General features: G+C 37.0%; 2 protein-coding genes across 6 annotated transcripts; both read left to right on the top strand.

Moving 5' to 3' along the window:
* The first annotated feature begins 529 nt into the window (after nt 1-529).
* LOC117215767 (tenascin-like) lies at nt 530-9,381 on the top strand. 5 transcript variants are annotated; one of them, XM_033462232.1, is made up of 6 exons: nt 530-846; nt 918-1,058; nt 1,663-1,818; nt 1,934-2,070; nt 8,969-9,094; nt 9,188-9,381. In XM_033462232.1, the coding sequence occupies exons 1-6, from the start codon at nt 741-743 to the stop codon at nt 9,188-9,190; spliced, it is 669 nt and encodes a 222-aa protein (XP_033318123.1). In that variant the 5' UTR covers nt 530-740; the 3' UTR covers nt 9,191-9,381. The 5 variants fall into 5 exon arrangements, 3 of the variants coding, with proteins under 3 accessions (XP_033318123.1, XP_033318124.1, XP_033318126.1); XR_004489204.1 differs by lacking the exon at nt 9,188-9,381 and adding an exon at nt 8,816-8,878 and having other exon boundaries at nt 593-846; XR_004489205.1 differs by lacking the exon at nt 9,188-9,381 and adding an exon at nt 8,811-8,878 and having other exon boundaries at nt 593-846; nt 8,969-8,989.
* Nucleotides 9,314-12,921, top strand: LOC117215768. The gene is made up of 6 exons (XM_033462236.1): nt 9,314-9,394; nt 10,048-10,169; nt 10,268-10,387; nt 10,767-10,922; nt 11,834-11,965; nt 12,820-12,921. Exons 2-6 carry the CDS (start codon nt 10,115-10,117, stop codon nt 12,912-12,914), a joined length of 558 nt encoding a protein of 185 aa, XP_033318127.1. The 5' UTR covers nt 9,314-9,394; nt 10,048-10,114; the 3' UTR covers nt 12,915-12,921.
* The last annotated feature ends 2,102 nt before the right edge of the window (nt 12,922-15,023 follow it).

Genomic DNA, 15,023 nt, shown 5'->3' with positions numbered 1-15,023 from the left:
ACATTATTAAGAGACCTTATTGATTGGAAATGTACTGCTACGTCTGCTTGCTCTGTAAATCGTAATAGTTGTATCAATGGTACATGTCAATGTGATTCAGACTATATTTTCGATGGAAGTTTTACAGTATGTATTACAGGTAAATTACGAAAAAATACCTATTTATGGTGAAACGTCTATCATTACGTGTATGGTAACTCAATTAATTATAATAAGTTAGTTTGTCATTTCTTTCAAATTTTTGAAATTGTCAATTTATGTCTTGTAGGACAATAGAAAAATAAATAAAATAATCCAACTCGTTCTTTGTGTTTTCCGCTTGAGAAAAGTGTTTATTTTAAGTGTTACAATGACTAGAACAAGCATAAAACGTATAAGCAAATCACAGACTAGGGATCGGGAAAATACAATGATCTAATTAGCTTATTTTATCTTTGACGGTGTAAACAAATGACGGAGAAATTGGAATTCAATCAGGAATAAAACTTCAGATTTTTGTTCTCGTCTTTTAACCTTTCTTTCAAAGGGCCGTTTGCAAAACTTCGATAAATCGATTTTCCATTAATCGATGTTGTAATAATCGAGCTTCTACTGTACTGTACGTTAGAACGAGCTTAGATAAAATATTCCGTTTAATCATAAAGTCATTATACGTCACCGAGCGTCGTTATTAAGTTGTTACGTTTATTTCTGCGATATTTATAGTTATCAGCGCGTATGGTGACGATTGCCAAGAATCGATGCAGTGCTCTGCGTACTTATCGAGAGGTGGAATATGCAGAAATGGAATTTGCGTATGTGCTGAGGGATATTATTATATACATGGAAAATGTCGTGCATATTCAAGTATATCGTGCATTTCACAATATTATCTAGATAATAATATCGCAAACTTCTCACGAAATAAACTTTTACAGGATTACTCGAAAAATGCCAAGAAGACGGCGATTGCTATGTAAACGGCGATTTTCAAGCGTCACGTTGCATAAATAACATTTGCAACTGTAGTCTTGGATATTATCAGCGAAAATATAAAACTTGTCGTCCAGATGCGAAAGGTAGGTTTTTCTGATTCTAAAATAATAACAACTGATAAAATATAATCATATCACATCAAAACACGTTTATACGTTCTAGTCTCATGAAGTAGGTTATTGTAAACTGATGATTTATCCTATTCTATATACATCTAATGTATACGACACATTATTGCCCGTTTTTTACAATATTATACAATATATGTAAGTATTAAACAGAAAATTTATCAATATGAGAAAGAATATATTTTGCAATTATTCAGTAGATCATTTTTCCAATCAGAGCAACAGAATAAAATAGTAATAGAGTATAATATAGTAACTTACAGATGAACGTAAGAATATAATATAGCGTGAGAAATTTGGAATAAGAACCTATCAATTTCCTTGTAAAAGTACAAATAAGATTATTATATTATATTATATTTTTCCAATCAGAGAAACATTCAATTCGTAACGTTGTTATAGAATTAAAAATTTTCTTTATACTTCATTTAATCAATACTTTTTCAATAATTTAAGTAATCATAATCTCTTTAATATAACTTTGATTTAAATGTTCATGTTTCTCGTCATAATCACTGTTAATAACAACAATTTTTATTTTTATATTTATATTGCATAGTGCATGGCAAAAAATGTATCATAAATAACGATTGCAAAGGATGGATCAACAATACGTGTGACAACTATATATGTGATACTTCGCAGACACATATAAGACATATCGCAAGACTCTTATATAATGATAATATTGAAAAAAAAAATACAATCAAGAAAGGTTTGTAAGTACATTTTTTATTAATATGAGAGTACTTTCATTCATTAATATGGGAATTAAAATGACAACGACAAGAATTTAAAGTTTAAAGTGTACATTTTTTTATCTTAAACAGAATACAACATTGAAAAGAAATGTACAAAGGATGCGGACTGTAAAGAATTTGGAAATGCAACTTGCGGATCTTTGAAAATTTGTAGATGTAATCGTGCAAATCTTTTTAACACAACTAAAGAGAGAAATGTATTCCAGGTAAAATTATTCACATGTCTTTATCCATTAAAACTTTAATGAAAAATTAATGGCTACTACAGTTGAATTAAATGTGGAACATGTCCGAACAAACAATAAACACTGCTTGAAAGTTAAATATCATAAAAAAAGATTTATATATATGTCGGATCAGGATTCGAATTGTGGGCGCGCGACGACTCTTCATGTGGACTAGCCATCGTTTCACAAAGCCGAGATTTTATTTACACGTATATACAGGTCTATCACTAAGCTTAACAAATAATAAGTACAACTAATAATAAGTCTAACAAACACTAAGCCTAATAAATAATACGATCTACGAATAATTAAATTAAATAATACTATTAGCAATGTTTGAGTTCAAACGAATCCACGGTCACCGGGATAACTCCTTACTAAGCGAAACTAACTTAGACGCAAATGCGATCCTCGAAAACGCTCGATGTATCACTCTCCAAGGCAATCGCAAGAATGCCAGCCTCGTGGAGATTTTTCTCCCTGTACGATTGCATTTTGTTTTCTATCCCCGTTTGGAAGCATCGAGAAGGTTCCAAACGCCGTTGCTAGGCACACTCGTTGGAAGCATCGAGAAAGTTCCAAACGCCGTTGCTAGGCAGTTTCCGCCTGGAGTTTTGATTACTAAATACAATGTATGTCCCATTGCATCGGCACCTCCGAGGCAACATCACACGTGGCTCGGCCCGCTCTCGAGGCCGCATGCCGCCACAACCACACTTCTCGGAAAACACATACAACCACTCCAGACCTCCGTTAGATAAAACATCCATCCCGTGACCGTGGCTACGTTCAGCGACCGATTGTCACCTCGAACCCAATCTCGCTTATTACAAATCTTAAACAATTACAACTATAATAAAATCTAGGCTAAGGTACTAGAGGATGTTCCCAAAATTTCCAAGGAAGGGCTTCGGCTTTCCTTTCATCTCCGACACGGCCATCCTGACTATCACACGTCCTCGGGTGTACCTTCGTCAACAAAACAAAAGGAAACAAGATTAGTGTCATTGTGATTAGCATTCAAAGTGCCAGTTGCATTCTGCGTGCTTTCAGTCGGGTCGTAATGACATGACGGACCATTCTCGATTTCACACCCAAATGGGTCTCATCCTTCGAATCGCACATACTCTCAAAGTTCGTTACATAACCAGCTTCGTAACACGATCGCTGTCAACACTAGACCGCCTCCAGCCTCGTGACATTGTCACTGTCGGTACTAGACCAGCTCCAGCTTCGTGACATCGTCGCTGTCGGTACTAGACCAGCTCCAAATCCGTGACATTGTCGCTGTCGGTACTAGACCAGCTCCAACCTCGTGACATTGTCGCTATCGGTACTAAACCAGCTCCAACCTCGTGGCATTGTCGCTGTCGGTACTAAACCGGCTCCCAGCTTCGTGACATCGTCGCTGTCGGTACTAAACCGGCTCCCAGCTTCGTGACATCGTCGCTGTCGGTACTAAACCGGCTCCCAGCTTCGTGACATCGTCGCTGTCGGTACTAAACCGGCTCCCAGCTTCGTGACATCGTCGCTGTCGGTACTAAACCGGCTCCCAGCTTCGTGACATCGTCGCTGTCGGTACTAAACCGGCTCCCAGCTTCGTGACATCGTCGCTGTCGGTACTAAACCGGCTCCCAGCTTCGTGACATCGTCGCTGTCGGTACTAAACCGGCTCCCAGCTTCGTGACATCGTCGCTGTCGGTACTAAACCGGCTCCCAGCTTCGTGACATCGTCACTCCCAGTGCCTGACCGCACTGAACTCCGTCCCATGGCCGCACCTGGGCTCATATAATTCTACGATCCTCTGGGATCGGGGTACTCACATCGCCATGGTCACTGTTCTCGTCATCACAACAGACATCCAACTCCGCAGGAATGCGACTATCCGGCATTTTCCTTAACCTGTCATGACTGTACTTGTATGACCTTTTCCCATCCAGTGTTTTCAAGGTATATCGGTCTCCTTCCAGGACCTCCGATATCACAAACGGACCCCTGAATTTTGGATCCAATTTTGTCTGGTTCCTTTCTTCATTTTGGCGTAGTACCAAATCACCAGGATTAAACCTAACTACTTTAGCTTTGGTTTTATCGAATCTCTCTTTGTCATACCTAGCACTAGTTTCCATCTCTTTTATTGCCTGTTGTCTTACACTGGAGATATCTATTTCTTTTTCCTCAATATTATCAGGTAGTAATAAGTCATACGGTCTTGCTGCTCTACCAATCAATAACTCTAAAGGACTCGATTTGGTTACGCGGTTGATGGTGCAATTCAAAGCCAATTGCATCTCCCCGATCGCGTCTTGCCATGAACGCCCGGTCGTTTCTACCGTTGTGAACATATTTTTTAACGTGCTCATAACACGTTCTACTTGCCCATTGGCCCTACTTGCACCGGTCGCGATCAAATGAACTTTGATTTGTTTGCTTGCACAGAATTCTTGAAATTCCCGGCCCGTGAAACATCTACCCTGATCTGCTATTATCCGACAGGGACTACCGAACAAAAACACGGCGGACTTAAGTGCCTGGATAACGCTGAGCGAATCCAATTTGCGTGTGTGATATAAGTGCACGAATTTCGTAAAGGCATCGATCAAGACGACGACATACTCTTTCGAGTCATTCTTGCCACTCAGCTTGCCCGTTATGTCCATATGCACCGTATGCCACGGTATGCCGGTCTTAGGTATAGGATGCAGTTCAGCCTGTATTTTACCTGAACTAGCCTTCGAAACTCTACAAGCATGGCAGTTCTCGACAAATTTGCGAACATACTTCGCCATTCCCTCGAACCAATAATACTCATAGAGCTTCTCGAGCGTTTTATCCCACCCTAAGTGCATAATTGACTGATGCACATGGTTGATGACGGACCATCTAAAACCTCTCGGAACAATGGGTAAGCAAAGGGTTCTGCCCTTTCGTTGTACTTTACGGTAAAGTGTACCGGATCGCAGTTCGTAGGTATTCGCGATATCTTCCGCGAGCTCTTCGTTCTGTAATTTATTAACGATTTCGGAGATTTGCGGATCGCGACGTTGTTCCGCTAATAGCCAGTCTTCGGAGATCTCGGCCAGATTAATCTCTTTCTCTGCGACCTTGTCTATCATACGGCGATTCAAGTCTACGGGGTTTCGCGAAAAGAAATCTACGTGGGCCATTCGTTTACCCTCTCGATACATGATGTCAAAATCGAATGTTTGCAAATAAGCCCACCACCTATAAACCCGGTCGTTTAAGTTTACTTTGTTGCTGGAGGCTTTCAAAGAATTACAGTCCGTAACTACTAAGAATTTCCGTCCATGTAAGTAGTGTCGGAAATGCTTAACGGCGCTTACTACTGCTAGTGTCTCCAGTTCGTACGAATGATACCTAGATTCCGCGGGACTGGTCCTTTTACTATAATATTCGATGACTCTGTTTTCCTTTTCGACTCTATGCATTAAAATAGCTCCATACCCCTCCGAACTAGCGTCGGTATGTAGCTCTATGGGACGATTGGGATCAAATATCGTTAACACCGGCGCGTCGGTCAGAACGGAAATTATCTGTTGTCTTATCTTTTCGTGCCTGTCCGTCCAAGTTATGTGCTTGTTACTAGAAGTGAGTGCGTACAAGGGTTTCATCACTTGCGAAAATTTAGGAATGAATTTTCGGAAGTAAGAGGCCAAACCTATAAACTGCCTAAGCTGTGTGACGGTCGACGGTGCAGGTAAAGAATTCAAAGCTTGTATTTTTCCCGGGTTTGGACGAACTTCTCCGTTACGAATTACATATCCCAAATAAAGTACCGACGTCTTCAGAAAAGAACATTTAGCGAAATTGAAAGAAAATCCGGCGTTTACGAGAGTGTTTAGTACAGTGTGCAACCTTTCTAGAGCTTGATCTATTGAGTCGGCGATTATTAGAACGTCGTCCAAATAAACAACGACATACGAATAAGCGAGGTCGCCTAAGGCCTTGAAAATGGCTCTCTGGAAAACGGCTGGTGCATTTTTCAACCCAAACGGCATCGTCACGTATTCGTATTGACCGTCGGGGGTAACGAACGCAGTATATTCCGTCGAGTTAGGGTGAATGGGGATCTGGTGAAATCCGCTAGCCATGTCCAGGCTAATGAAGTACCTCGCACTCTGCAATCTCGCGATTTGGTCAGCAATAAGGGGTAAGGGATACCGATCCGCGACCGTATTTTTATTCAGCGCTCGAAAATCTACGCACAATCTGTCTGAGCCGTCCTTCTTCTTCACGAGTATTATGGGGCTCGCGAACGGCGAATTACTAGGTTTTACAATTTGTGCTTTAATTAACTCGTCTATCCTCTCGCGTACTATTCTTCGCTCTTCCACGCTAAGCCTGTAAGGGCTTCTCTGCACGGTGACGTTGGGATCGATTAGCCGTATTTCCAACTGGCCAGTACTGACGCGAGTACGCGGGAAACCCGTAATGAATGATTCTTTAAATTGTTCGAGAACAGAGATTAATCGATCTTTATAGTTACCGATCACATCAGTGTCAACCTCGTTAATGTTGACCGCATCTTCCGCGACTTTACCACAAGCGTTAACGACCTTTGTTTTACAAATAACAAGGCTATCTTGCGCGATATTTACGTCGAATCCCTGGCTCAAAATCTCGCGACCAATCATGATGTCGTATTTTAGGTAATCGTCAGCAAGGACATGGAAAACTATCTCCAATGTAAGATCGTTAATACGAACAGTGGACAAAATCTGAAGTGTACTCTTAACACAAGTATTCCCGATCCCCCGCATCACTACCACATCGGTTATTCTTTTACCCGAAAATTTCGAGGCTAGGGACTCTTTGATTAACGAACACTCGGCCCCAGAATCAAAGTAAAATGGATACGACTCACCCAGATGGCTTAATCTACCAGCCGGAGCTTCTACTACACAGGAGTCGATCCGGCGTTCGTCAATGGAATCGTAGTTTCTTTTCCGCGATGATGGGCAATTAGGCGCGATATGTCCCTCCTCGTGGCATTTGAAGCAGGTCACCTTCGACGATGCGGCTGGTCGTTTTTCCTTCGGGTTTCGTATATCCTGCTCCTTCCCCGTTTGTGTTTGCAGGCGACACTCCGTTCTCCTATGCCCGTGAGCACCACAGCGGTAGCACTTAATCCGAGGAACTGATAGCCTGCTGCGTTTAGCTTCAGGTTCCGTTAGTGAATTTCTTGGCGAAAATGTCGGCTGATCGTTGTAAGGGAGAATCCTCATTTCATCATGAAATTGGTCCTCCGTCCTGATATTATTCGCGAGCGTTAGTCGCCGAAAGCGTCGATCTTGTGAACTCAGCATATAAAGGGCGAAGGCATTGATCACTTCGGGCATCGTTAGATCTTGCAACTTCATCTGCAGCATGGAGCGGAGGCGACTACCGTACGCTCCCGGAGATTCGGTCTCCGACGGTCGTTCTCTGGATATCCTTATTAACGCCGAAGCGGCTGTCTCTCTGCCACCAAAACGCGAAAGAAATTGTTCCTTGAACGTTGGCCAGGTAAGCTTTCCACCGCGTACCATTTGTGAAAGCCAATGCGCAGCAGAACCCCTTAGGGCGCAATTTAGAGCGGAAAGTAACGCACTCTCTTGCATCGGGTGGTCTTTCAAAATCAGATCAGCATGAGAGCACCACGCGGATGGATCGGCGCCCGCGCCTTCGGGGTCAAAACGTGGTAACGTTGCATCCTTAGATTCCGTACTCGGTCGTTGCTCCCCCGCTTTGTGCGCTAGCGTTTGAATTAACTCGCGCACAAGGTCCATTTGCTCTTGTAGCACTTTAAACGGTACTGATCCCACTTCTGATGTCGGATCAGGATTCGAATTGTGGGCGCGCGACGACTCTTCATGTGGACTAGCCATCGTTTCACAAAGCCGAGATTTTATTTACACGTATATACAGGTCTATCACTAAGCTTAACAAATAATAAGTACAACTAATAATAAGTCTAACAAACACTAAGCCTAATAAATAATACGATCTACGAATAATTAAATTAAATAATACTATTAGCAATGTTTGAGTTCAAACGAATCCACGGTCACCGGGATAACTCCTTACTAAGCGAAACTAACTTAGACGCAAATGCGATCCTCGAAAACGCTCGATGTATCACTCTCCAAGGCAATCGCAAGAATGCCAGCCTCGTGGAGATTTTTCTCCCTGTACGATTGCATTTTGTTTTCTATCCCCGTTTGGAAGCATCGAGAAGGTTCCAAACGCCGTTGCTAGGCACACTCGTTGGAAGCATCGAGAAAGTTCCAAACGCCGTTGCTAGGCAGTTTCCGCCTGGAGTTTTGATTACTAAATACAATGTATGTCCCATTGCATCGGCACCTCCGAGGCAACATCACACGTGGCTCGGCCCGCTCTCGAGGCCGCATGCCGCCACAACCACACTTCTCGGAAAACACATACAACCACTCCAGACCTCCGTTAGATAAAACATCCATCCCGTGACCGTGGCTACGTTCAGCGACCGATTGTCACCTCGAACCCAATCTCGCTTATTACAAATCTTAAACAATTACAACTATAATAAAATCTAGGCTAAGGTACTAGAGGATGTTCCCAAAATTTCCAAGGAAGGGCTTCGGCTTTCCTTTCATCTCCGACATATATTTGTTAAAATGTTCTATCCGCCAAATTCACTTTTCTATTTTTATTTTTTTATTTTCGTACTATTTTTTAGTACAGATGAGCCGCTGATAGAGTTAATATCAAAGAAGATTGGAAATGTTCCAAGAGACTTATAACTATGTATTTTATCATTACAAATTTTTCTGAAATGTCTTCTTTGCTTAAACAATGATGAAAACAGACATTTCTTAACGCAAACTATTCTGGTAGAATTTGGAGAACCATGTGAAACTGGAGCAAATGAAATTCGAATCGAAGGTTCGGAATGTCGAAACGGCACATGGTATTGTAAACTGGAGAAAGTTGCTTCTAAACATAATAGAAAATGTGAAACAGGTAAGTGATAGATCCAAAAATTTTCACACAAAATTCTATTCAAAACGAGTATTATTATTAGAAACAATTAACATTCTTTTCTATTCATTGTAGTAACTGTACAATGAAACGAGAAATCTCGGTTTAACGAGACTGAGTTGTTTTGTTGGACAAAAGGAAGGATAGGTGAATCGTGTCACCAAAACGTAGATTGTTATATTGTTGGTATCGATACCAAGTTATTTTGCGATGCAAGGAAGTTATGCTCCTGCCCAACTCATGCAACTAATAACAAGACAACTTGGGTGAAAGATATAATTGGTACGATACGTTTTAAGTTATGTGTATAATGGCTCACGAATATATTTGAACAGTCAGAAACCTCTTGAGGATATGTTATGTATGTTATACAAAACATTTTGAACTTTCATTAGTACTTTAAGAAGATAAGACTGTGATGATTATATTAATAAAATTTGAAAGAAATTTGTAAATGTATACGAAGGCTACAAGATATTTAGTGCAAATATACATTGCACAAAGAAGAAGTATTTAAATTATTATTCATTGTATCAATTAGCCTCGATATTCAGTGGAACCATTATGAATGCTTATATTAATGCTTATATTAAGGCTGTCCATATTATATACTAATTTTTTATTTAATTTATACATTTAGAGTAAATACGTAACTTTTATATATGCATTTTCAGATTGGTTTAAAATTTTGTCAATATAACCATGATATCGTGTTTCACTACAGCTGCAATGAAATTCCAAAATGTTTTATACAAGACACGCAGACAATATGATAAGTGTCCAAATACATTCATGAGCCACTGTACATAAAACAGACTATTATAATGAGCTATTTGTAATATGCAGCTTTTTATACGTTGAAACTAAAAATCATCGCGCAGTAATAGATTGTACAGTTTTTGTAAACATTGATATTATATACAATTTAATTCCAGATCTTAGAGATATTTGTGAAGAGATAACGATTGTAGAAAACGGATCAAGAATGCAAAATGTACGGGCATGACTTGTGTTTGTATAGATAATTATTGCGAGTTAAACAAGCAATGCGTGCCTGGTAATTTTGACTTTCATTGTTGTACTTTCAAACGATATCATTTCTTATCCAAAGATACAAAGAAGTCAGAAATTTTATTAAAATTATATTTCTTCCAGGTCTCAATTCCAGTTGCATTTCCAATGCTAGTTGTGTACCAAAAGATTCAATATGCAAATCGAATGATTTCATTTATAAGGAACAGTACATTGCTGAATCAGTCGACACGTGTATTCAAGGTAAGAACCTTCTTTAAAACATGCATCAAAATGTAACATAAGTCGTTTATTGAAAAAATTATCATATTTGATGGAAATTCATCGTTTTGAATACAAAAGCTAGATTTTCTTTTACGTCGCTTCAGATACATAGAATAATACATATGTATGTAACTGCGAATGTTTACGCGAATTCATATTTTTATGTGTCTATATAATTAAAAGAGCAGAATCTAAATGGAGATTTGTTTCACCTACTAAATATTATGACTACTTTGCTTTCGTTATTCTGTGCATTCTGTACATTTTTGCACTTTTCAATTTCTCATAAATGCACAAACATCCGCAAGTCTATAAAGAACGTAACGTAATAACAAGAAATGCAATTATATCTTTTTAGCCCTTTCGTATGGAAAACCTTGCGATAAAAATATTCAGTGTTCTGCTGTGACATCAAACGCAGTTTGTTTACCTCATCCAACTTCAAACTCGAGTTCCGTATGCGTTTGTTCTAAAGGTTACCATTACAAGTTCAAGAAATGTTTCAAACGCAAAGGTACGAAAATAAATACATATGTGCTGCGTAAAATTTCATGGCTCGTTAATTAACCTGTTAACAAGGAAAGGCGAATTAATGTTCACAAATACACTCCCTTGATTAAGATTTTGTCGCGTCAATCCAAACATTTTTTTTCTTTATTATATTCACGAGTAACAATTCGAAACCCGCGATTTATATATTTTCTCTTCGTAATGTGATAAATAATAGATCGAATAATAATTGTGAATAAATAATAAATGTGAATAATAATAGATAAATAATAATATAAATAATAAATAATAGAAATTTTGCATATAAGAAGAAGCCAAAATTTAATCTCATTCAAATTATTTCTTGCAAAGCTCCTTGCAATTATTAAGTTCAATTATCTTTTTTCGTTGACAATCGAAGATATAACGTTGTTTTTGGACTAATATTTATCAGACAAACGTTAATAATCGACTGGTAATAATTTCATGACAATTCATATTTCCATTGCCGGATGATTTATTAAATGCCAGAAATTATCACGTTCATTTCATGGATTTATTGCGAAATTCGAATATTATTCGCTTCTTTTTTATCTCTCATTCGAGATGTAATATCGTCATATTTTGCCATTACATATCTAGGAATTGCTAGCTCATGATATCTTACATCTACGTAATGAAAAATGCGCAGGAGTAAATAGGAAAATGACGAATTTGCGATCGTTATTACAATTACAATTATCTAGAACCAGTTGAATAAGACGTACATCGAACAAACAAGTTGAAAATGACATTGGACATCTAATAATTCGCTGAAAATTGTGTAGTGTTTGCGTTTAAAGGAAGCTTAAATGCACGATATTTAAACAGATTTTCTTTCTTCAGCTAGTTGCATGTAAATTAATAAAAATTCTTTTGTTCGCTGAATTCTTCCAGTTCTTGGTATGAACTACGAGAATCTCGGAGAATGTTATCTGAATTCCGGGGTTGGAGCGTTCCGCAGGAACAATCAGAGCGCATGCGACTGGAATTACATTCAACGAAATGACACTGTGTACGACTTCAACAGTAAGTAACCTTGACTTGTGACCGATTGGAAGGTTTCCTTGCATTTGATTCCCGACGATACAAAAGAAACAGGGCGTTGAAGCTTTAACCGGTAGTTTTTTGGATTGCACGTGGAACACTACTATGCGGTAAAAATAATATAACTAGGTAGCAATTACCTTTCGACTGCTCGCATGCTTTCTTGCAAATAAGTTGCGTTGCAATTTTTGCGATTGTAGAGGGCGATAAGACGTATTGGCAAGACTACGTAACCCATCTGAAACGAATCTTTTCGCACAAAAACAAGAAATAATAATATTCCTTGGAACTGCATATGTTTTCGTGCTTGCCACATTTTCATTTTTATATTTCTTTTTTACTTCTGTATTTTTGTCCCTTATCTTTTAGTTCTTGGCAGCAGTTGAGCACGTAACAATGTAGAACACATATAACAATATTATTATCTACCTTCCATGCTATTCATTTATTTATTCTAATATTAATAGGCTTAAAAATGTGTAATAAAAACTTTGTGAACTAGTCAGTTGTATGAAGACCAAGAATTTATCTGCGATATATATTAATTTTTTTAAAGCACATTGCTACACTACTTTTAATCATATTATTTCGTATCTTGAAATATGGTGTCAAGAAATGTTGATTATTAATTTTAAAAAAGTTGATATTGAAGAAACTGAAACTTTTTGTATTAGTTACATCTTTTTAAATTAATATGTCTGTTCTAAGCGTTTTATCGTAGCAGCTATAATAAGCAAAAAACTATTTTTCGTCTACTTATTAGCTTCGCATAGTAAAGTTACTCTTTGCAAAGTATTACTTATAATATATTATATTAATGTATGTGATTTTTTCAGGTAACAATATTACAACCAGTATTATAGGACTGATATCACTATCACTCCTACTAACAAACATGTTAATTCAATTCAAAGTTAATAAACACGATTAGTTACAAATATTGTGCCAAAAGTATAAACAGTAAATTATCTTCTTTTGGATTAAGTATTTCATAAATAATATAATAAAATACTACGAAGCTGTGTATTTATATTTGATAATAATATTATTTTAAAAAACATACATTTCTACTATATAACTTATATATTAGGTTGTGCGAAAAGTTTCTTTCGTTTCATAAGGTAACAATAGATGAACAACAATTTCTGTTTTATGTTATTTTATTGAATTAGGTATGATTCATTTCGTTTTATTTCTATTATTATGTTCGTGCATAATTCAATAAACTAATGTAAAACAAAAAACATTGAACGTCTATTATTTCCTTATAAAACGAAAGAAACTTTTCGGACAACCTAATATATAATTATACAATATAAATATACAATATAACATATATATGTAATATACAGGGTGGTTGGTAACTGGTGGTACAAGCGGAAAGGGGGTGATTCTACGCGAAAAAAGAAGTCGAAAATATAGAATAAAAATTTTTCGTTTGAGGCTTTGTTTTCGAGAAAATCGACTTTGAATTTTCGCTCGGTACGCGTGCACTTTATCACGTCTCGTTATAACGGATCTCACTGTAGATTTTTAAAAAAATAAAAAAAAAAATTTTATTCTATATTTTCGACTTCTTTTTTTCGCGTAGAATCACCCCTTTCCGCTTGTACCACCAGTTACCAACCACCCTGTATATATATTATATATTATATTTGTATTGTATAATAAATCTTTCTCAAAGTTTGTTAGTAGAGTTTGCCTATCTCTAAATTTATAACTACTAGTTAAAGAAACCTTAACTTGCCCCTAATGAATACACATTATTAAAATAACTCAAGTCATAAAATATTATGCAATTTCTTCTAACTTCAACATTTTCAATATAGAAACCAAAGCCTATCATTACTGTAAAGCTAACGATAAATATAGTAATATGTTTTGTATTATCCACGACATAATTTTTTTCTTCTCGTGACAACGATATAACAAGTAATTCGTTGGCCCAGTTGGTAATATCACCACGAAATATAACAATCACTCTTATCGTTAACACCTTAATATTAGTTCCTGATAAATGTGTTATCAACATTGAGATATAACGAGAAAGATTTTATATAACGCAAACATCGTTTTCAATAATTAATCTACTGTTCCAGAACGCAATATCAGTTTTATTAGTCAGTCAAGTTCATCTCTTGAACTGACTAATGACTCAGAGAAAAACATCTGCATTCTACAGGGAGTTCTGTAATATGGTCACATGGTGGTACCGAATAATCAAGATCGGATAATATGGCATACACTTGGAAAAGAAAATTGATTTACATAAATGTTCAATTTTAATTTTCAATCAATGTTCGGATCTGTATATCAGAATCTCTGGTAACAATGTTGATAAAAGTTATCGGAGATATTAGACCAGATATTTCAACAATCTTCTAACGTAAACTTTTTTCATATTTCTACTAAAGATTGATAAATCGATAAAGTAATAAGTGTAATTCCGCCCTCACGATCTATAAATACATTTACATATTTATATATATACTTATATTTACATATATTATTAATTACGAGAGTTATATACCGAGTTGCCGCATAATTATCTTTAACGCTTAATATTTAGCGACCTTAGTTATTGACGATCATACATCACCAATGCAACTAGTGGAATAGATGTATTGATCTTTGGAACACAGCAGATTGTGTGCTGACGGTACGTGACGATTACCATATCCTGATACGTAGAACTTTTTATCATATACGATAACCTCTGCTTTAATGAACAATAATAATCTTTATCGAGTGTGATAGCATTCTTATAAACTTCCGTCATTTCCTATGGAAAGCTCTATACAAATAAATGATCGCATATTGAAGTAGATAATTGCGAATCACAAAAACCATTTATTATATCAAAATAGAATTTTTTAATGATTCGAACCGTATTGATATTATTGTATCGATGATATTTCCCACTGTATAGTATTAATGTTCTCTCATCTGTTTATTTAATAACTTATAAAGATAAGATTAAAGAAAATACAAGTTCTGAAGTAGATGCAAAAATCTACTTTTTAAAAATTCAAGAACATAC

This window comes from Bombus bifarius, unplaced genomic scaffold, assembly GCF_011952205.1.
Source record: "Bombus bifarius isolate JDL3187 unplaced genomic scaffold, Bbif_JDL3187 scf7180000009790, whole genome shotgun sequence".
Taxonomy (NCBI): Eukaryota; Metazoa; Arthropoda; class Insecta; order Hymenoptera; family Apidae; genus Bombus; species Bombus bifarius.
The sequence above is the reverse complement of the archived record's forward strand: the minus strand, read 5'-3'. Positions and strand labels throughout refer to the sequence as shown.

Excerpts from the sequence above, each read along its gene's own strand:
- LOC117215768 (XM_033462236.1), top strand. The coding sequence starts at position 10,115 with ATGACTTGTGTTTGTATAGATAATTATTGCGAGTTAAACAAGCAATGC. Across the intron at positions 10,388-10,766 it reads AGTCGACACGTGTATTCAAG|CCCTTTCGTATGGAAAACCT; the intron begins GTAAGAACCTTC and ends ATATCTTTTTAG. Across the intron at positions 10,923-11,833 it reads GAAATGTTTCAAACGCAAAG|TTCTTGGTATGAACTACGAG; the intron begins GTACGAAAATAA and ends GAATTCTTCCAG.
- LOC117215767 (XM_033462232.1), top strand. The coding sequence starts at position 741 with ATGCAGTGCTCTGCGTACTTATCGAGAGGTGGAATATGCAGAAATGGA. Across the intron at positions 1,819-1,933 it reads AAAAAATACAATCAAGAAAG|AATACAACATTGAAAAGAAA; the intron begins GTTTGTAAGTAC and ends TATCTTAAACAG. Across the intron at positions 2,071-8,968 it reads AAGAGAGAAATGTATTCCAG|AATTTGGAGAACCATGTGAA; the intron begins GTAAAATTATTC and ends CTATTCTGGTAG.